The following is a 24175-nucleotide window of genomic DNA, read 5'->3' as shown; positions in this document are numbered from 1 at the left end:
CCCAATTCTCCTCAGCTTGCGCCTTGCAAAGTTATGCAACACCTGAGCAAAACGGCTCTAGAACTCCAACAGCACTGTGAGTGAAGAATCCTGGATTGAAAGTATTTTACATTCACTGTTTTGTATCTAACTGTGGGATTCCTTCAAGGGGGACAGATCTACTATAACATGTAGGATAGATGATTGTCTACAGCAGCAAAATGGTCTCTGGCCACTTTTTGTTTGAGAGATTGTAGACCTGGGACAAAATTACATTTGTCAAGGTTTGTTCATTAAATGAAGACCCTAGAACTGGCTCTGTGATCTGTTAATGATACCAGAACCCAATGGGAGTACTTCATGATCTTGTCCAATAACTTCACAGCCTTCAGTAAGTCCAAATATTGTCTTGCAGCCAGCCACATCTCAAATTACACCTATACACTCATCATTTTAACATCTTCCCATTGGCCAGACCATTTCCAGGTAGACAACTCCACACTCAGGTTTAGCTATAAAGCAATCCATTAACTTCCACATTTTATTTAAAACTAATGATTTTTTCCCACTTTAATGCTGAATTAATAAATGGATACTTTTGTTGGGAGTAGCAGTCAACATAGCCTGTACAACATTATTCTTCAACAAATCTGTGGCCACCTAGAACTTCATAATTGGAAGATCATTATGGCAGAGCTGAGATACTCCTGCTCCATAAACATGAACTCTTAACCCATTAATTTAAGAATTACTGACAGCAGGAAAGGGCCTAGCACAAAGTCAAGCAGTTCTGATGCCATCCAGTAGAGGGGAGTACTATACATGGAACTTTACCAACTTAATTATATGTTCATGAGTTCAGTTATTTGCATCCACAGAAACGAGGATACTTTGAACAGTGGGAAAAATAGAATATGTTTGGAATGGAGGTTAATATCGGGTAGTGAAAGTTACTGGAATAATATGTGATAGAGAGGATTTGGGGGAGGAACAATAAACTCTGATTCTTATAGTTTTTAAGACAAAAAAATAAGATGAACTTCTGTAAATGAACAAACCTCCTTCATAGGAGTTGCTGTTACTTCTACTGGAACCTGTACTATTGAAGAAAAGGTACCTTATTTTAATATAACTTCCACAAGTATCATTGACCATTTCTTTACAAGTAAAAAATGCTTTTGGAAATAATGTCTCCTATAAGTAAACTGTAGACATAAGTCTGGACCCACAGCAGTCAAAGAAAGACAGAATTAAGATGAATCCTTTCATGGGAACCCCACACTCTACATGCTTATGGGAGAAAAAGGTCAACTTCTCAGAGGCCAATATTTGTATGCTATGTTTTCTCTTTTAAACCCTGAATGGTTTTTATCCATTCATAGGAAGTATCTTTGGCTGCACTCCTCCTTTTCACTCTTCAAAAGAAATCCCAGATGTTATATATTAAGGTATATAGAACATTTTGTGCTGCTCTACATGATGCAAATTTCTGCAAATATTTTCTGTGATGGGTGCACCTTCTCCACTACAGAACCTATGCAGTTATTAGCCATTTTACAGTGTATAGGTTTGACACCAAGATCTACTTCAAAGGAATTCTACAGTCATTTGATAGCATAAACAGAAACAAAGAAAATGAAAAGGATTTTGCCAGTCGATTAAAAAAAACTGGAGTGGATTTTTGCACTTATGAAAGAGAGAAGCTAACAACATTCATTAGGACCAGCTATGAAGTGGGCAGATGCTGTGAAAGCTTTCATGGTACAGCTCAGTCCCAGCCTCAACGTCTTTGTTTTTTCCAGAATTCAAACTCTGTTGGGCAGAAACTAATAAATGCAAATTGGTGTCAGTAATTTAGTGATAAATATCCACAAGGTACAAATAGTTAATATCTTTTAAAAAATATAAATAATGATATTGACTACATATATGAACAAATAAGAGATACATTTGCAGTTGCACTACTAGACTGAAACAAGGGACAGCAACCCTTATGCTTCTGATCATAAGTTGATTTTATGTGGGAGTCAGTAAAAAAATTTCATTTATGGTACTACAACACACACATGGCATTGTGGGATGGAAGGTTCACCTTCCTTTGATGCTGCTGATATGACAGTTCTTATGTTAAGATATTAGACTACATAGACAACCAAACTCAGTGCACCTATAGCCTGAAAACAGATTTATAAATTACTTTGAAATGAAAATATGGTGCATTAAAAATATTGCCACCTACCTGTAATTGCCTTTCTGCAGTAAATCTAGTATTGCCATTGCTTAATTTACTGGACTATCTAGAAAAGCCTTTGAGTAAATTCCTTGCAACGCATAGCAGAAACACACCCTTTTCCCAAGAAATCCAGTTTTCAGTGGATTCGCAATATAGCCAATTCTTTCCCAGATCAGATGACTACGTGGATTTCTTAGAATACTCATGTTAAGTACATGATTGGTGTCCAAGAATCCCTTTGCACCACTAGTGCTTTAAACAGTATGAAATTCACTTTGAATCTTACCAGAAAAGACACTGGGAATCTTGGAAAGAAAACTTTTGACTGTACGAATAGGAATCCCATTTTTCTCATCCTGCATGCGTGCTATGACGTCTTCCATCTGAATATAAAGAAAAAATAAAACCAGCATTATTTCCTAGCAGAAATCTATTATCTGAAAACCTTAATTCAGCCTCCCAGAAATGAGGGCCTGCTACCTTTATTTGACTTTTTTCCCCCAATAATTTCATTTTTTATTTGAAGAGGATAAAAAACCCCACAAGTTCTTTATTTAAGAACAGCATTAATGCAATGAGAGTTTGTGCTCCGACAATACTTGAGAGAGGAATGCTGAGGCATAGCAGGAAGATTTCATTCTGAAGAGATTACAAACCATTATTAGAGACAGAATCTCACCTTCTATTAATGTTACCCAATATAAAAGAAACCAGTAGCTTTTAGAGTGTCTAAAGCAGCTATCTAAACTCCCCCCTCTCCCAAAAGATTCCAAAATGGTGTCTGTGATAGTCTCATTCACAGGTGGTTTAGATGCTGTAAAAGCTTTTTCCTCTATTCAAAAGCCCCAGTCCTCGACTTAAATGGAAGTTATGAGTGCTCACTTCCTTGCATGAAAAGACCCATGCAGTCTTTTTGGTGATTGAGGACGGTATCAAAAAGGCTATTTGAAACTAAAATGAAGCTTTTAAGTCAATAGCAGCCTATATTCCCACTTCTCTCTTGAGACGAAGAGAAAGAAAGGACAAATGTTCATGGTGGGATTTGCCTGCCACTGAGACAGTACAGCCAGAAATGTAGGTTGTTCTCCTGGTAGCTGGCTGGCCAAGAAAAGTCTTGAGCCCTTTTGTATTATTATTCTGGGTACTTTTATTGTATTAGCTAATTTATGCCTGACTAGATTTTACAAGCCAACTGGGCCTGCACTTGTTGTAATTCAAGCTAAAACCAAACTTCTGTTGGCTACAAACGAAAGCATGAGCAAGCCCTTTTATTAGAGAATCATGGTCAAAATCCTGACAGGCTGATTAGTGGATATATTATATATGGAATAAGATATCTCAAACTTTATCCTGATATATAGTAAACTTTAATAAAGAAACACAAGTTAGACAAATTCTCTCTGTATATATTTTAAAATATACAAATGAAATAATCCAACTAATAATGATTTTACCCCTGTACATTCCTTCATTGTCATTAGTAATAGAATCCAAGCTCCATGGAAAATCCTTGGTTCTCTATGTTAAAGTACATTTTAAAATTTTTGATTACAGAGAATACTTGGAGACCCATTTACTGCAATTGCACGTGGATTATATATGGACAACTTGGTTAAGAGCACATAGGTCCAGCTGTATAGGCAAACATAGGTTAACTTACAATGCATATCTTGTGTGTGAAGTGCATAGCAAGATGTGGAAGACCAAAAATAATGCTTACAACTACAGGTTACTGAAAATGTAACTCCAAAGAAAGGAGATGTTCATTATATTTATGAAGAGTAAATGAAGTCAATGCATGATCTTTGGATACACATTCTTTAAACAAAAATTGGATATTAAGAACTGACTAAGGAAACTGAAATAGTGCGACAAATCATCTGAGAGTTGGAATCTGGCCCTGCATTTACTATCTAAAGAATAAAGAAGACCCTGCCTCTATTGAAGTTAATGGGAAGGTTACTGTTAACCTTAATGGCAATCCTAAATGAAAAAAAAGTCTGTCAGCTTTAGCATAAGACTTTCATTTCAGATTAAAGATCCATTTTCGACCATTGGTGCATAGGTCGCCCACTGAAGTAACCAGGACAACTAGAGCAGAATTTGGCCCTAGGATGGGTCTATTGAATCTGCCTCAGAGGACTCTGCAATGTGTTGTTACACTTCAAGTTCAGAAATGAAGATCCCCTGAGCAAAACCTTTCTGAAGCTTTAAATATCAGCATTGTGGACTGACTGGCTTAATCAGTATGCACTGATTATAGTTTAAGTGAGTTTGTATGTTCTGAAACTAGATATAACAGAACACCTGCCTCCTAATTAGTTACAACAGAGCTAGGATTTCTTGCATGTGCTTAGTTGGATTAGAAGGCCTTGTCTCATCTCACAAAAACAGCACAAACAATGGATTTTTTTAGACAATCACTGTACAATATTATACATAAGATCTCAGGAGAATGAAAAGTAGAAGAAAATGCTCCGATTTATGTCTCCAAAACATCTAATTCAATACATCTCAGTACATAGCTCAATTCCCAGTGTGTACAATTCTTTTTTTTTTTCTGTTTTGCCTGTTTTAAATTCAGCAAATGTATAATCTCTTCCATTGCAAAACATTATGTCCTCATTTAATTATATTTGGGAAACAGTCCTCAAGGCTTTTCTCCTCAGTTAGTCATCAACATTGACTCAAACAATACAAAGGATAGAACAGCTTAATTAGGGAGATAAAAAGAAATCCTCTTCTAATTTTGATTGAGAAGTCTAATCTGGGAAACACAAGCTGCTGTTTGACATAGTAGCTTGCCTTCCCGATGTGTCACAGTTTGCTGCTCAGTCACCTGACTTGATGGTCAAAAGTGAAGTATAAGCTGCTTTGCCTTGCCTCTGTAGTAGCTTCTTGCTGTTCCTTTATTATCTGCTTATCTGTTTAAACCAGACTAGCTTTGACAATGCATTGGGATTTATTAGTCTTAACCTTTATTTAAAAAAAAACAAAAAACAAAAGCTGGGGTGATGGGTTCTCAGGTTGATCCTGGAACCTTTCCAGAGGTGGTGTTCAGTGCAGTAAATATTTGTCACGGTAAGATGGAATGGCAGACAAGGTAACATTGAAATCTCTAGTCACATTACATGTAAGGGAGAAAATATCCAGCAATTTGGAAAAGGGCAATTCACACCATGTATCTATGAACATATTGTTATCTGTCTCCCCCGTGCTTCCATTTCCCAACTTGGAAATCTATATTTGAGGGCAATAGGTCCAAAAGCAGCACTCCATATTCAGGCAAAAGTCCCAGAGATCAGTCAAAGTTTTTTCTGTGTAGGGGATGCAAACTTGGTCCCCATATTTGAAGCAAAATCTATCTACACACTGATGGCCACACTCATTGTACTTGAGGCTTTTCAACTTCTAAAAGAACTTTTTAAAATCTTTTATAATAACTATTACAAGATCAAATATGTATACGGTGTTTTGGTTTGGTTTCCAATAGCATTAAATCTCAGTGAGGGTGGCACTACATATTATATATTATCTCCTTCCCATTTTCCTCTGGTCTTGCTCTTTATGAATTTATAAAAAGATTGAGAGTGTGAGGTTTGAGACCCCTTCTGTCCTACTAAGCAACAAAAATATTCAAATCCCTGAGCCTCAAATGAAAAGACTACACAGAATATTCAAAATCAGTCTGGTTACCAATAGTTCAAATGTAGTATTAACTACTGTACAGTAAGAAGAGTCATTCATAATTTTAACAAAATTAAAAAGTTCTCTGGGAGAAAGGGCTTGAGCAATTTGTACACTTTCAAGATTAAAAATAGACGAAATTACTTGTCTGCTGTGATAGAATTTAATGGATGTCTTTTTCATACTCTTTAGGGGAAGGAGGAGATGAAAAGACACTCTTTGAACTCTCATGGAAATGATTAACCTCTAAGTGTTAACGTAGCAAGATGGAGAAATAGGGTACTTATAGTTCAATTTTAAACCAAAAGATATCCTTAAAATAAGAGTTTCAGCCTTTAATCATACCAATGCATGCTGTGATCCCATCAGATCTGACAAAGAAGAGCTGAGATGATGCAACGTTGGGATGAAAAATCTTTAAGGAACACATATTGTAGGTGGTGTAGAATGGGGCAATGGCCATTCAGTAGGTTACTCTCTTCCATCCTAGTGATTACTGATGCTGAGCCAATGTGTGCATCTGCATGGCACTGTGTTGCCTTTTGGATGAGATGTAAAACCAAGAATTTATCAAGATATCATAACTCTTTCCTAAGAAAAAGAGTGCTAGGCCTGGCATCCTGGAAAAAAAATTCAGATACACCAATAGAGTTATCTTCCTAAACATCCTCGACAGTTTCCACTGAATACAGTGTAGTTCACTTCCTGCTCTAACCTGCCGGGCTATGTTGTGCACTGTAAAACAAAAACAAAAACAGATGCATTCTAGCAGGGAATGTTTCCTCCACCTAATTCAAAGGGTTAGGTTTAACTTTTAATGCTTGCATACTGCTTTGAGACCTTTGAATGAGAGTTGCACAGAAGTGCATTTCTACTGAAATCCTGCAGTTAGTAGTATGTCAAAACACTCGTTATCTTGAGTGATTAGGGATTGCAGGTTTTCAACTAGACCAGTTTTTTGCTTGAAATAAAAACTGTAGATTTAAATACATAGGGACTTATATCCAGTTCACTGCAGGTGACACATGAAAATTGTTATAGCTAGAACTAAGAAAGCCATTTTTAAGCTGACACTGAAGAAAATATATGTAATTAGAATGTACTAGATGCTTGACTCAAGTTGAACTCCTGGAAGAGTTTGTTTTTTACTGTTGTTACCAAAATTAGACTTGGAGAGAAAATTATGCCAACCATATGGTAGAATGAGTGTCCCATGAGAATTATTGAGATTTTGAAAACTTTTCCCAGCCTGAATCAGGATGCAAAGTAAAAATTTTGAAGATTTTCATTAACTGATAATCTGCAAAAAAATTCAGGTCAAGACAATAAAAACATTTTGTATGGATAATTTCCAGCCATTTCTTTCTCTTTTTAAAAAGATTTTTAGCATAAATTAGCTAAAATTTCTGCATGAAAAGTTATTCCAAAGCAAAAGTGAAACTTTTAATTTTAAAAAAAGTGTCGAATTGGGATGTTCCATCAATTTCAACTTTTTTTTTTAAAACAGGAGATATGTCATAACAGACCCTTTCCCACAAAGTTTCAGTTTCAACAAACTGCAATTTTCCAATGAAAAACATTTCCTCAGAAAATTCCCAGCCAGCCCTAATAATGAAGCATGAAAGACATCTTTTTTACTCCAATCCTAATGGCCATTTTGAAGAATTTCTGTAGACAATAAATTCTCCTGCAATTCTCAGGTACAGCTGTGTGTCTTTTGTAGACTTTCAACTGGTGGTCAAGTTTCCAAATTCTAGTCCCCTTACTACACCACTAGCTCTATGAGGAAAAGCGTCCAGAGGAAGAAATCTCACAAACTCCGAATCTACAGCATCCGAGAAAGATTGTCAGGTAGAAGCCTCATTGATTAAATGAAAATAGGCTGTTATTTCATAAGCTTCATAGGCTCATAGATTTTACGGCCAGAAGGGACCATTATGATCAGATAGTCTGACCTTTGCACAATGCAGGCCACAGAACCTCACACACCCACTCCTGTAGCAGACCCATAACCTCTCGCGGAGTTACTGAAGTCCTCAAATCATGATTTAAAGACTTCAAGTTATAGAGGATCCACCATTTACTCTAGTTTTTAAACCAGTAAGTGACCAGTGTCCCATGCTGCAGAGGAAGGTGAAAAATCCCCAGGGTCTCTGCCAATCTGACGTGGGGGAAAATTCCTTCCTGTCTCCAACTATGGCAATCAGTTAGACCCACCAGCCAGACACCAGGGAAAGAATTCTCCAGAGTAACTCAGAGCCCTCCCCATTTAGTGTCCCATCTCTGGCTGTTGCAGATATTTGCTACTAGCAGCTGCAGATGGGCCACTTGTCATTGTAGTTAATTTCATCATACCATCCCCTTCACAAACTTGTCATGCTCAGTCTTGAAACCAGTTTGTTTTTTTGCCCCCATGACTCCTGATGGAAGGTTGTTCCAGAGCTTCACTCCTCTGATGGTTAGAAATCTTCATCTAACTTCAAGCCTAAAACTTGTTGATGGCCAATTTATTTCCACTTGTTCTTGTGCCAACATTGGCCCTGAATTTAAATAACTCCTTTTCCTCCCTGGTGTTTATCTCACTGATATGTTAATAGCGAGCAATCATATCTCCTCTCAGCCATCATTTGGTTATGCTAAACAAGCCAAGCTCCTTAAGTCTCCTCTCATAAGGTAGGTTCTCCATTCCTTTGATCATCCTAACAGCTCTTCTCTGCACCTGTTCCAGTTTGAATTCATCTTTTTTAAACATGGGAGGCCAGAATTCCACACAGTATTCCAGATGATATTTTTACCATGCCTTTTATAATGGCAGTAACAACATTTCTCTCTCTACTGGAAATACCTTGCCTGATGCATCCTAGGACTGCATTAGATTTTTTTATGGCTACATCATATTGGTGGGTCATACTCATCCTGTAGTCAACCAATACATCCAGGTCTTTCTTCTGCTCTGTTGGTTCCAACTGATAAGTCCCCAGTTTATCGCAAAAATTCTTGTTGTTAGTTCTTAAGTACATGACTTTGCACTATTAAAATTTCATCCCATTTCTATTGGTCCTGTTTTCAAGGTCCTCCAGATCTTCTCATACAATATTCTGGTCCTCCTCCATATTGGCAAGACATCCGATGTGTTATCCGCAAATTTTATTAGCACTTTTTGTGCCAAGGTCATTAATGAAAATGTTAAATAAGACTGGTTCCATGACCAGTTCCTGAGGAAGTCCACTACTAACTTCCCTCCAACCTTTCAGTATGACCTATTCTAGCCTCTCCTTTAACCAGTTCCTTATCCACCTTTCAATTCTTGTATTAATCCCCATCTTCTCCAATTTAACTAACAATTTCCCATGTGGAATTGTATTAAATGCCTTACAGAAATCCAGGTAGATTAGATCTACTGCATTTCCTTTGTGTAAGTAATGAGTTATCTTCTCAAAGAAAGAGATTGGGTTGGTCTGGCATGATCTGTCTTTTGTAAAACCTTCTTGTATTTTATCCCATTTACTATTTACCTTTAAGGCCTGAATTACTTTCTCATTTAAAATTTGTTCCAAGACCTCGCATACAATTGAGATCAAACTAATGGGCCTGTAGTTTCCTGGAACACTTTTTCACCCTCTCTTAAAAATAGGTACAATATTAGCAATTCTCCAATCAGAGGGTCTGACCTCTGAGATTATGTATTCATTAGAAAACCTTAGTTTGGAGATTGCAATTTCATATGCCAGGTCCTTTAATATTCTTGATGGAGATTATCTAGGCCCCCTGATTTAGTCCCAAGAAGCTGTTTGATCTATCCAGCTCAAAATGTTTTTGAGGTCTTACAATAACATGGATTAACACATCCATGAATGTAGTCTAAAATTGCTCAGTGCTATCCTGATTTTTAGTCCATTTAAGAGATAAATATGTTCCTTTTTTTTTTTAAAATATACCATTGTTCCATTCAATTCTCATGCTCACGTGCTGCAAATGTTATGTGTCAGACGGCACTAATCCTATATCACCTCAAAATAGCAACAATTGAAAAATGTAACATGTTTTAGAAAAGGCTTTCCTACAACTCGGGGCAAAACACTTAAAGAATTATGCCACATACTAGACAACTCTCTCACACATAAATATCCTCTTTGAACCTTGAATCTATCTGGAGTATACAGTTGGCTGCATGCAAAACTGATACCATCAAGTGCTTGTGGAATTAGAGCAGGAAATATGAAACAACAGTGCAATTATTTGTGTAATCATTTTTCAAGTGTTTGTTTTGTTTTTTTTAAAAAACAGTTAAAGCAAAATATGGATTTTAGCAGAACTGCTAGACTCAGAATATATATATAAAAATAAAATATAAGTGAAAGTCACAGAACAACTCACCAAAACATTTTCTTTATTACCCTATATAGTTTTGAGCTGAAACACAGCAGCAAGTGGTCAACCTGCTGAAGCGAAAGCATTTAGTGCCTTCACATTAAAACAAGGAGTTTCAAACACACATAGGGTGACCAGACAGCAAGTGTGAAAAATCGGGACTAGGGGTGGGGGGGTAATAGGAGCCTATATAAGAAAAAGACCCAAAAATCAGGACTGTCCCTATAAAAAATCGGGACATCTGGTCACCCTAAACATACACCAGATTTTATGTAGTTTCAACCACACAATAGGTATGTGCCTTGCCCTCTTCTGTGAGACCGTTCACAGATAAAGACACAGAAAATAATAAATAAATCACCCATGGATCAAGCATTCACTCTGAGGCTTAGGCATCTGGATACCTGATTTGGGGCTGCAGTGCACATGCACACAGGCAGAAACATAGGTGTCTAGAAAACTTTTACTGCAAAATTTTAGTCGCTAAGCTATTTTAGGCTCCTACAGGGTCCAGAAGCAGCTGTGAGGGGCGGGGTTTGTAACTCCCTGTGTGGCCTGATTTTGGGATTTAGGTGCCTAAGTCCTTTTGTGAATCTACCCCTAAGATTCTAAATAGCTTGGGAAATGCAATTAAATTTACTTAGTTATATCTGTTAGAACTTTATTTTAGTAATATTATTCTTGATTACTTCAAGATCAACACATTACTGATATGCGGTGAGACTGGGGGAAACGCTGTTTATGTGTGGTAAAGATTAAGATTTACTTCCCATTATGTGTTCATGTGTATCTATCTTGAAGTTTTATACTGGCACCCATCACCGCAGTATCTGAATATCTCCCATGTAAAATCAACAGCAAAGCCCCTAGTGGATTTCACAGGGACTCTGGCACTTCTCCCTTTTCAGGGGAAAAAATCTCTGCTTGTGGTAGGGTTTTTGTTTTGATATTTAAGATTTTTTTTTCTACTGAATAGAAGAGAGAGTCAGAGTTGTGAGTCATCCTTGTGGTGCTAAAGCTTTTTCAAAGAGGAAGGTTTAGCAAGTGTTTCCTAAAAGTGCTCAGACTCTGGATTTACATGATCTTCTCTGGAAGTTTGTTCCATATCTGAATACCCTTGATCAAGAGCCCACTTCCTTCTGGGCTCTGTAATCTGCATTGACCCAGAGAAGTACAGTTGTCTCAGTGTTTCATAGATTGAAACTGGACCTCTAATGAACTGGAGGAATAAAGCCCTAACTGTCAAAACTGGCATTGGAAGCTGACTGGAGTCACGGTAGGGATATGAGCACAGACCTGGCGTGCTCATAGCACCCTAAGGGTACGTCTACACTACGAGATTAATTTGAATTTAGATAATTCGAATTTGGGAAACAGATTGTATAAATTCGATTGTGCGCGGCCACACTAAGCACATTAATTCGGTTTTTAACCACATTAATTCGGTGGTGTGCGGCCACACTACCCCATTAATTTTAACCACATTAATTCGGTGGTGTGCGGCCACACTACCCCTTATTCGAATTTACAAAATCGATTTTGGTGCTACTCCGCTCGTCGGGGTGGAGTACAGAAATCGATTTTAAGCGCCCTTTAATTCAAAGTAACTGGCTCCGTTGTGTGGACGGGTTAAGGATTAATTCGGATTAACGCAGCTAAATCCGAATTAAAGTCGTAGTGTAGACCAGGCCTAAGACATGGAGAAGGTGGGCAGCTGCATTTTGTACCAGCTAGAACTTGCTCATCGTCTTAACGTTCAGCTTCTGATATAGTGAATTACAGCAATCCGTCTTGAAGGTGACAAATGCAGGGATAACCGAGTCCCAGTCTTCATCCAAGTAGGAAGGGAAAGTTTTCCAGCAAGCTGGAGGTAAAAAACAAAAACAAAACACACATTTTTAAATAATGATGCTAACTGGTCATCCAAGCTTAGCCAGGTCATCTTAGAAGACAAACAGGACTCGGAGGCTTTGCACCACTTCAATGAACAAGGGCAGTATGCCTTCAGTGAAGACAGCATCTCAATTAGTTTTTCAAAGCATTTCCCCTTTGAACCAGATCACTTCAGTCTTGCCTGGGTTTAGCTTGGGCCAGCTGGTCTTCATCCAATTATTGATTCCTTGTAAGCAGTCTGACATTTTAGTGGTGACGGTGGTTGCGTTAGTAGAGAATTATATATATACACACTTGAGTGCCATCAGCATACCACTGCCAGTTATACCCCTGGGGGTCTCACTCTCTCCCCCAGTGATCTCGAGTAGATATTGAAGAGAAGCAGGCATAGTATGGATTCAGAGAGAAGGGGCAGTTTTCTAGCCAGCCCTAATGGTGAGTAACACAAGTTCTGTTTTGCAAAAATTTTGAGGTTTTGAAATTTGTTTCATTCCACATCCAGATGAAACTGAGACCTTTCATAATTCTTCACAAAAAAATGGGAGAAGGGGAAAAGATTTTTCAAAAAAAGTCTTCTACCACAGAACAGCCAATAGCCCACTGGTTAGGGCACTTACCTGGGAGGTAGAGGAACCAAGTTCAAGTCCCTACTCCAATGATTATTTGTACAGAGTAAATTTGAACCTGGGTCTCCCACCCAGGCTACATCCCATAAGAAATGGGGAAGAAGGGCACCACCACCTGTTCCACAAGTTGTTTTGTGAGGTCAGTGTGGGTTAGATGGCTAACTCACTTTTGAAAATCCCACTAGGTGCCTATCTGCATTTTTAGGCACCTAAATACCCTTGCAAATCTGGCCTCACCAATGATTTGTGGATTAATATACTCTGCACATAGGAAAATACACTGCATGTGAAAAAACATTTTTTCTACTCATGACATGTGTACAGGATTTATAGAGTTCTTTATTTAGTTAATCCACTGTAACAGCATTATATTTACTGACCCATTCAAAGAAGATATATTTGCAAAATTCAACACTTTAGTTACATTAAGGTTTCATTTACAAATCTAAGTCTAAAGCTTGCACAGTATGGGCACTGATGAAGTAACAAATTATGGATAATATAAAACACTATACCATAATTTTCTTAGAGCATTATATGAATTATTTTCCTTTTAAAAACTTATTCGCATGCAAGTGACTCCACTGATTCTTTAAGATGGTTTGTGTTTGAAAAATTAAAATAAATTTCTCAGTTTTGCACACTGTAAAACTGCATGGAGTTTTATAGACTGTGATAGAGAAAGCCAAGCCTGCCGCAAAAGGACTGAAACCCAACTGAAAGGGTGAAATAGTGGCCAAAATGAAGTCAGTGGGAGTTTTGCCATTGACTTCAATGGAGTCAGGATTTCACCCAAAGAGTATGGGAATACAGAAATGCAGCTAGAATGGGAGAGGACAAGTAGGCATTATTAAGGGGAGGTGGAGGGAATCAACTCTGGAAGGGTTGGTGAAAGAGATGGTAATTAAAGGAGGGGTTTGTGGAATGGAACTTTGAACAGAATAAAGTAGAAGTTCAAAACAGTATTTATACATTTGGTAAGATATGATTTGAGCTTCTAAATAGTGTTAATTAGAGCTGGTCAGAACATTTTTAACAAAATGTTTTTTCATCAAAACACGCTGTTTCATCAAAGTGTATAGATTTCAAAGAAGTTTGCAACAGGAAGTTTCTGAGATCCAAGGTGGACTCTCTAGTGGTTTTCAGGCAGAGACAGCTGACTCAGAAACCTGACTTTTTAAACCCATAAATAAATATTTCAGCGCAATTCCATTTTGTAGAAACATTTTAAAGGTTTTTGTTTTGTTCCAACGTGGAATAAAAACAAAATTTGAAACCTTAAAAGTTGTTGCAAAATGGAATTGTCATCCTCTGGCCAGCTCTAGTGCTAATATTTTAAAGCAGATGAAAACAAACCACACATTTAAAAAAAAAAAAAGATGTGCTTAAAGGGATGGCTCAGGACTAGATACAGCACTTCCAGACAATGGAGTGTGGAGCAGCCGTTAGTTCATTTCGCATCTTGGGTGTTGTTATACTGACAGGAACCACTTGCAAAACCACTAGCCTCAAGATGATACCATGTAAACAGGACATAGTCACTAGCTAAAAACAGTCACATTCCTCATCAAAGTACTTGGACTGACTTTAAGAGCCAGTCATTCCATCTCAAGACAAACAAAACAGATGGAGTCTCAGACTATGGCAAAGCATTACTAGTTCATCTGTAAGCGTGTTTTTAGATGTGTATTTGTACTATTGGAGTTGGTCACCTTTCTTGCCTGCGTTCCAGATAACCCCAAAGAAATTCAACATATGACCTGGGCTCATATCTGCTCTGTTTGTTCATTTAGGAGTGACGGTTCCCAAGGAAGGAGAGGGACTTTCAGAAAACATGCATTAACAGTAGCTGAAATTCTGCGGGAGGAAACCAGAACTCAAAAGAATATTGAATAGTTTGAGGGAAAACAACAGTACAGGTTATAGAAATGAAATATAGAAATGAGAATTCTACATTAGGATTCAAGGCTGAGACTTTTGTGTATTCTGAAAATCTGTAATGAAGGCTTTGGTTAGTGAGGAGCATTTTATGGCACCGTAATATGTAATTCTGAAAGGAGGAATGCTCATTTCCAGAAAACAAAACATGACTACCTTGGAATTTGTGTTAGTGTTTTCCATTAACATTTTTTCTTAAGTGGACAGAAATCATAAGCAACCCAATTTCCTCATATTTTCACCATCCATGATCTGAGATACTGCAAGACGACCAGTTTTCATGTCATTTCAGACCTTTAAATTGTTCTGAGTCTCTGAACTCCATTAAATTCAGAAATACAAATACTGGAACTTGTGCACAGATGCTAAAGGTAACATTTTAGCCTCTACTCTGGTACGACCTCATCTTTAAGAATTGCATCAGTGTGCAGGAAGCTTTCTGTATCAAATAAATAAAATGGACTCAACATATCCTTGGTGTAACTTTACTGAAGGCAATGGAATTACACTCAGAATGAATTGGTTTCACATTCTCATTTTCTCTGTGTTCTATCTGTTCTACAGTACCTTAAAACAAACACATGTTGTGTGTGAAGCGGAGTGGAGAACAATGAAAATCCTGACTGTTACTGTTCTTGGAATGTGTGCCATTCACCTGTCTTCAGTCCGAGAACAAGGTAATAGGGAAGAAAGCAAATGAACCACAGGGTTACAGGCCTAACAGAGCAAGGATAGTGGGTCAGTGAAGACCAAACCCAAAGAAATGGTCATCTTGGCACAACCTGGTGAGTATATGCTACAGGTCCCCCTCTGTGCTAATCCATAAAAGTTACATGTTGATACAGCCTTTGACGCAGTGCATGGATGGGCCACACTGAGAACGCCCCACTCAGGGCAGACTGCAAGAAATAGGGCAGACAATCCCTCAAAACTAGTGGTTTATTCTATAGTTTCACCAAGGCAGTAACGAGACCTTCTGCAGTACCATCCTGGTTAACCAGAAGCCAAACACGGTCCCCTTTAGGCATTCCAGCCCCGGCTCCCATCCAGACAACCAAGAAGAACTGCATTGAGTCTTCTCCTTCTGCAAGCAGCAGTGTCAGCACTGTTACCTAGATACATATTCTTAAAAACATCATTGTGTGTAATGTAAAATAAAAAACCATTAACAAAAAGATTTTTGCCAGTAGCAGCCTGGGAACTATAATGCAGACTATAACCACTTATATAAAGGACAGGAAAGCAGGAGAACTCTAATCAACCCTCTGGTGACAGGAAAGGGGATTTCTCAAAGCCAAGCAACAATTCATCACTGTCTCTTGTCTGTTATACTATTTGCTAAGGCTTCCTGTTAATTAGACCATAACAAATTTAGAGAAATACAGGGTTGTCCTCATGATGAAAACAAAGTGCTTTTGGCTAAGAGATTATACTGAACTTTTACATGCATCCTGTGCATAGATAACTGGGTTGAACTGTGCTGAGGACAGAAGATGCATTTCACAAAGGATTTTTGATATTTCAAAACATGGTTTCATTCTAAATGAAAGTTAAATCCCCAAATTTTGAAAATTCTCTAAAGAAAAAATTTCAAAAAAGGGTCAATTAAAACATTTTGTTTTGGTTAAATAACAATGTTTTGATTTGATTTAGACTTTATTTTATTTTGTATTATATTACAATATAATACAAAAATAATGAAGTCATTTCAAAATTTAAAAAATTAAAATATATTGACTCCTACTATTTTGACCTCCTACTTTTCTTCTAAAAATGAATTTCTAGCTAAAATCAATGCAATTTCCTGAAAGGTTTCAATTTCTGCATATTCTGATGGAATACAGTTCCATAAAAATTCCTCCAACGAGCCCTAGAACTGGGCTTTTAACACATTCTGTAACTCAGACATGCAATACCATGCTTTATGATGCAAATGTTTCTCTGCCATGCAGTTCACACCTGTCTCTCAGTAGACAGACCCAGGTCAGAATGGGACAGAAGACTGAGCTACCTTGTCACCCACAGTGGCAGGATCACGTGAAGAAGCTTCTCCTTCCTCTGCCTGTGCACGGTCTTCTGGAGCACAATGTCTCTAAAATAAAACCAGGTGCTTATACAAAGCTTAGCCTGTTCTCATTGGATTTGCATAATCAAGGGATTGCAGTTTCTTGTAAAATATCCAGCACTCCTGATCTCAGATGGAAAATAATCCCTCTCTCTCTCATCTGAACATTTCAGAGCCTCAAATCAGGTTTGGTTTAAGTAGAGGTGAAAACTGGAGTTGGATGGTTTCTTATTTTATCCTTGTGACGTTATGAGTGTGATATAATATCTCATTGAAAGATGACAGGGCCAGAAAGAGTTAATTAATTCACCGACTGACCTGACCCATGGGTGAACTTTAGAGACTGGCTAGGAAGATAAGTAAATGAATAGAGCTTTGAAATGTAAGTCTGCATTGTTAGAGATAGAAGGGTAGATGTTTGCTCAGGTCTTGTAATATAAGCAAACAAGTCTTGTCTATTGCTATAGCTTTAATTTAAAGATCAAAAAAGGAATATTAACATTTATGATGATACTTGAGTGAAATAGTATTATTGTCTATATGTCGCTTTGAAGGTTGTGGTAACCTGTATCTGAACTGTTTAATGGATAAATTACTCTGTGCTAATTGCCAGGATGTTTAGAAGAAGGAAAGTTGAGCCTATTGTTTTCTCAGGCCAAAAGGCTGCTGGAAATGTATAAAAACCTTGGGACACGATCCTTCTGCATCTCAGATCTGCTTTGGGTTTCAAGAGGGGGAAACCTTAAGCCACAAGGATTGAGATCCCCCCCAGTCATTGACTGGAGTCACCCTGAATATGGACATTGGACTATATCCTATGGACTATATCTAAAAGGACTTTTGGCAACTACAAGCTCACCTCTGCTATGTATCTGAACCTCAAGAATTGAATTCAAGTCTGTATGCATATTGATCTTTTAACCAACACTCTCTCTCTTTTCTTTTTTAATAAATTTTAGCTTAGTTAATAAGAATTGACTATAAGCGTGTATTTTGGGTAAGATCTAAGTTATAATTGGACCTGGGTATGTGGCTGATCCTTTGGGATTGGAAGAACCTTTTCTTTTATATGATGAGATAAGATTTTCAGTAATCATCATCATATCTGACAGGTGTGTCTGGATGGAGGCCTGAGGCTGGGTACTTTAAGGGAACTGCGTTGTTTGAACTTCTCAGTAACCAGTGAAGTACTATAGAAGCTGTTCTGTGCTGGCTTGGTAAATCTAAGTATTGAAATATCCACCAGCTTTTGGGGTTTGTCTGCCCCGTTCTGTTTGCAGTTCACCCTAATTGAGTGACCTCAGCTGGCTCCTACGGGCAGCACCGTCACAATCCTAACAGTGTTTCCCTATCCTTAATTTTAGCCATCTTCATGCTAAAATATAATTTACATATTTAAATACTGTGATCTCTAGGGCTCAACAAAAGAAACAAAAATTTAAAGCTTCAAGTAAAATTGGCCATTGCTTATAGGAGATGAAGTGTGTGACACACACTCCATCCCTGTTAGCTAAAGACAGGTGGCAGTAGGGTTGTTATGGGCTTCATTGTAATTATGTCAACAGAGATGTTGAGGCACATTAGGCACTTGTCTACGTTTATGTGATTTGCTGCTCTGAGCTACTTAGCAGCATGAGTAAGGAGCTGACAGATTGAGTATCTTTAGTTCTGTAATACACTGACTTGTCTCTGATCACTTCATGTGGCATTTGCATTTTGCAAAGGTTTTCTAAATGCATAAAACTACTAAGACAAGTTCCAAAAGAACACTATAACACCACAGAGCAATTACACCCAAGAAAAACAAGCATGTCATTCTAGACCCAACCACACAATTATGTGGAAGAATTCTACAAGCAAGCACCTCTCCCAGCCTCCTCACACTATAGAAAGTCCAAAGTTACCCCATTCTTGGGGTTTTGCTTTATTAACCAGGGAAACTTCATGATAAAAAGATCAGCTTATATCTCCTCTTCATCCAAAGATTTAGCTGCTCTGAGGGCTTTACCCTCTGGACTGCTCAGTCTGCACTGCTATCTTCTCAGAGTGTCACACCCATCTCCCTTATATCCAGGTGAGATAGTAAATTGTCAGCGACTCACTGGGTCAAGCAAAACCCGTTAACCTTCCTTCCAGCAGCAGCAGCATCTACTAACAGGGCAATGTGTTTCAGGAAAAGACTGCCAGCCTGTCACAATGCCATAAATGGCAGGGGACAGGAGAATAGCAACCGCAGAATTATTTTTTTGACAAACCAAAATGACATTTCAGTTTTTAAATGACATATTGTCATTGATGTATTCAAACTTGCCATGAACTCAGTGGATAAACCTTTCAACAACTCTTCCCAGCCTCTTCTTTGGGGATAGGAAAGCATTGTGTGTAACTGAAATGGCAAATCAACCTTCAGAAGTTGCTAGGTAATAGTATCTGGATTTCAGGATCACCAAGGTGCCTTTAAGAGTTTGTTCAAATAGTGTAATGCTTCCATCTTGTGTTTAGTAAATTGAACGCTGGCAGGCCCGCTGACAGGGAGGGACAAGGGGACAATTGCCCAGGGGCCTGGGCGATTTAAAAGGGTCCGGGGGCCCTCGGCCACCACAGCTGCCGTGGTTGTGGCGGCGGCTAAGAGCTCCGGGCCCTTTTAAATCACCCAGGCGGGCTGCAGGGTGCCTCGGTGTGCAAGACTGCTCCGGGCCCCACGCTTTGGGGGTTCCACGGGCCAGCGTGGCTGGTCCCAGAAGTGACGGAGTCGGCACTTCCACCCCGTGCCCCACCCCTCTAGGGACAGCCCTGGCCCTCGGGCCTGGAATTTCTGTCAGCGGGCCTGAACACTGTCAATCTAGGTCATACGGCTCCTAGCTGCTGTGGAAACACTTCGTGTTCTGGCTGCAAAACTGAAACCAACAAAAAAATGAGGCTTTTCACTGGGGGTAGAGAAGAAATATTTAAAGGGATAGGATATCACATTCTTCCACCCTACTTTAAAAAAACCACTTTCCAACTATATATATATATACACACACACACACACACACACACAAACACACACTCACTCTCTATCGTTTACATGCTAACATGAGATAACCTAACTCAGAGTTGTGGGTGGACTACTGCAGACTCTCAAATTGCAAGGAATTATTTGCTTTTCTCTCCAGTCTCTCATGACTCCAGACCATGGCTTTCATCCATACAATACCAAAATGACCTTTGTGAAGAGCTTACAAAACCTGAGATTGAAGCGATTTTAGAATGATTACTCGCATTTCCCATAAGGTGCAACTGTAATTCAGAGAAAATTTGTGTCATGTCAACATCAATTGAGTAAACTGGAGATTCTTTTGATCCAACACTGAACCTTGTAGTACCATTACTTTCACTAGAGAAAACACATGATCCTTAGCAGTTTCTTTGTTGATATCTGTGCTAGTAATGGGTAATCCATCAAACTGAGATGGAACACTTCATCTGAAATTTCTTTGGGTTGACAGGAGCTTGGGCACAGCAGGTGGGACAACCCATCAGCACTGTTGTGCTGAGTCCCTTTGCGGAATTGAACAGTGTAGGAATGAGCTGAAAATAGCAATTCCCATTGTTGCATGTGAGCAGCAGCTAATGACAGAATTCCATGTTTTGGTCCAAAAACAAATTAAGTGGTAATGATTTGTCAGCAAAGTAAAATGTCGACCAATGAGATAGGTATGAAATTTCTGAATTCCAAAGATAAAGATAAAGCTGAAAGATTCTTGCTCTACTTCCACATAGTTCTTCTGAGGCATAGTGAGTGTTCATGAAGCAAAAGCAATTGGTTTCTAGATTCCATCAGGAAAACTGTGGGAAAGAACTGCACCTAGTCCATATGGTGAAGCATCACAGGCCAACTGAAATGGTAGCAAAGCATCCAAATGTGTAAAAACTTTGGCTGTCAACAGTTTCTGTGCTTGCTTAAATGCAAAATCACACTCTTTAGTCCATTTTCATGTTTTCTTTGCTTGTAACAGTTTGTGTAAAAGTGCCAATACTGTCACCAGATTAGGCAGAAATTTACAGTAGTAGTTAAACAGTCCTAAGAATGAATGTAACTGTGACACATTCTCTGGCAGTGGCGCTTGAAGAACCACCTTCTCTTTCTCTGCTGATTTCCTTCAGCCCATGGCTTCAATTACATGTCTAGGTATTCAGCTGAAGTTTTGAAAAAACTCACATTTGTCTCTACGTACTCACAGTCCATGGTGTTCCAAACAATGCAAGACAGTGTCCAAATTTCAAGATGATCTTCTTGATCCTTTCCTATAACAAGAATGCCATCCAAATAGCACAGAATTCAATTCAGTCCCCGCCGAATCTCATTCATGGCTTTCTAAAACAGAGCAGGTACCAATATGATACCAAAAGTCAACCTGCTGTAACAAAATAAGTAGAGCCCTGCACAGATCCAAATTTATATCCGCGGATGTGGATATCTACGGATATAAATTGGTATCTGTAGAACTGCAGGGCTCTCCCAGGAACCGAAGCGGCAAAAGGAGCAGAACGTGGGGGCCGCTGCTCCCAGAAGCCAACGCCCCATGCTGGCAGCTCCTCCTTTCTTTTCTTTTCTTTGTTTTTATCAATTATGTTCCTTATCCAATCAGAGGGTTTCTCATGTATACCCTGAAGGGTTTGAACTGAGTTGCACTGAGAGACCGGAAAGTGCAAATCAGAATTTGGTCAACAAGATAGTGCTGGTGCCGAAGAGATGAAAGCTAGTGTTAGGAAGGCAGAAATGGTGATCTGTTAACATGCCCTGTAGGTGGTGATAAACTCTTCAGGACAATGACCATATTTATTTCTATCTGGATGTTTATGTTGTGTCCAACACAGTGGTATCTGATGGCCTACCTGAGCTATTATTATAGTTTGTAGCTTACAGTGCTAAAGCCAGTGTCCATGCTAAGCAGTACTGAAACAGTAATGCATTCTGGTAATATTATCAAATTTATGTAACTGTATAATCATATACACACGTACATCAAAGAGGGCAATAAAAGTCCCATTACATGTAGTGGGTAAAATTTTCAAAAGCACCTAGGTAACTTAGAAGAAATCCCATTGATTTTAAATGAAACAGACTCTTAAGTGCCTAAGTCATATTGAAAATGAATCTTAGGCTCCTGAGTCACTTAGATGCATTTGACATTTTTACCTGTGAGCGCAATCTTTTTATTTTTCCCCTTCACATATTCAGCAATAAATGATAAAAGGTCATGGTATGTATGGAAAGAATATATGTCCAAATTGTCCATTTACCTTTAATAAGGTATTAATGAGTTCCAATAAATACATAATCAGGAGTTAGACTTTCTATCCTACCCTTGATCCTCACAATATAGTGCTTAGGCAATTTATAAAGAGAGCCTGTCTGATATCATAAGTACACTCAAGTATTGTGCATATTCTTCTTCCCAGTACAAGTTAGAATTACAAGCTGAAATTCTTGTAAATAGCTATTTGCCATATCTACAACTAACAAAACTTTCCAGGAGGTATATTTTTCCATATTTGAAAATATCCACAAACCTAACCAACAAAGTGATTCCATTCAGCTCCATGGCAAGTACTTATTATTGTTTGTTAATCACAGAACTTCAACCAAATGGTAGTTTACATTGTGCCATAAGATACACAAATCTTTACAATAAGTAACATGATTATATATATATTTATTTCCCATCCCTGAAGAATATATAAGCTAGACATTTATGGGTACAATAGAGTAAATGCACAGAATGGTAATGGTAGCTATAACTCAAATGCTTGGCTGAGCAGGTTGCTTTTCTGTAGCATTTTTCTTTTTGAAGGGGGCTTGATATACGTTGAAAGGCTGTTTCAAGCAGAAGACCTGGTATGAAAACAACAGTGGAGATGGAAATAAGCTTGGAAAACTCAGTACAGAAGCTTGGATATAGCATAAGAAAGAGGCATAACAGGGGATGTCGGAAGGGCAAGGAGATGGAGATCTTTGAAGGAGGTAAAGGAGAAGGATTAATTCTGTGGATGAACATGAGAAGGAAGTTGGCAGATTAAACAGAGGGAAAAGTGATCTTGACAGCAGTCATTGTGGATAGACTGGATACAAGAGATGGAGAGGCTGATGAACTTCAGAAACCTATAGGTCCCTATTTCCTTAAGGAATTTATGTCCTGGAATAATGCTAACATTCTGCCCAAAACTGTCATTTAAAAATTTTCATAATGTTAAGTTTTTAACTGCAGAAAACGATGAACTGATCAAGGATGATCTACACGTTTCTGAGCAGTCACTTTCAAATGTTTTCTTCCTGAATGAATTCATTTTTTTTAAGATAATGCATACACTGACTTGAAAGTGAAAGTTTTATGGATTGATTATTACATACCAGCAAAAGACCAGAATAATATGATAGCCTGAAGCCTGAGCTCTGATGGGTTAGCAAAGCAATTTGTCTCTATTGACCCTCCCAAAACCTAACTGCCCTGCCCCCACAAAATAACAACAACAAAAACAGAGCACAGTGTTGCAGAGAATGGATTCTCCAAGAAATTTTTTTTTTATTAAAAAGATACCGCATTAAGAAGAATGTTTCTGACTGACCATGTGAAGAAACCTCTCAAACTCCAAGTGAGCATATAGCAGCCAAATTAGAAAATCAAATGGCTACAAAGCAGACATTCTGGACATGATCTCTGAATTTGAGGCCATGAGAGATGATCTGATTGTAGGCTGTGCTTAAGGAATTAAGGCAGGATATGACCAGCAGAATAAATGCAGCCTAGGACTGTCAAACAAAGTGTTCGTTGTGTGACCTTTGTGGGTTTGTACATGCGCAGAAGGTACACAGAATTCAGAATTTTGCTTATGGTTAGGACTCTCGTGAAAGGTACTTGTTTACCTAACAAGTAGCTGTTCACCTAGCTTTGCGAACAGTTGACTTGTTTACCTAACAATATCTCATGGCTCTGTATTAATTGGTCAACTGTATGCGGTTAGCAATTCTTTGGAGCTCTCTGCTGGTCAGGTTCTGCCATTGTGACTGCCTGATCAACACAGCTCTGGTGTCTGTAGCCTCGTTACCTTAATAAAGAATTTGTTAAATGCTTACCTGAGTTCCAAGAGTTACTCATCTCAGACCTGGAAGGCAGCAGGTGCAACCCAAAGGGATTATTACCACCCAGAGAGGGGAAGATGGGGCAGTAGCTGCCAACACTGATGAGTAAGCTTCTCTCAGTAAAGAGGAAAGTTGCTGATTTGGAAGAGCAAGTCACAGTTCTAGAGACTGGTCTAAGAGAAGCAAGTGACCGAGAAACAAGGCTGCAGAGCCACATGGCACTGATGGAGCAGAGAGAGAGAGAGAGAGAGAGAGAG

The 24175-nt window shown here is 38.5% G+C and overlaps 1 protein-coding gene across 4 annotated transcripts in view; it reads right to left on the bottom strand.

Annotated features, from left to right (window-relative positions):
* RGS7 (regulator of G protein signaling 7) overlaps window positions 1-24175 on the bottom strand; it is a 397552-nt gene that overhangs the window by 201011 nt on the left and 172366 nt on the right. For all 4 annotated transcript variants that reach the window (XM_026649548.1, XM_026649549.1, XM_026649551.1 and 1 more), the window contains exon 2: window positions 2499-2595. In XM_026649548.1, the coding sequence (XP_026505333.1) occupies window positions 2499-2595 (97 nt within the window). The remainder of the gene's footprint in view (window positions 1-2498; window positions 2596-24175) is intronic.

Source organism: Terrapene carolina, unplaced genomic scaffold (assembly GCF_002925995.2).
Source record: "Terrapene carolina triunguis isolate 2854851 unplaced genomic scaffold, T_m_triunguis-2.0 Scaffold85, whole genome shotgun sequence".
NCBI lineage: Eukaryota > Metazoa > Chordata > Testudines > Emydidae > Terrapene > Terrapene triunguis.
The sequence above is the reverse complement of the archived record's forward strand: the minus strand, read 5'-3'. Positions and strand labels throughout refer to the sequence as shown.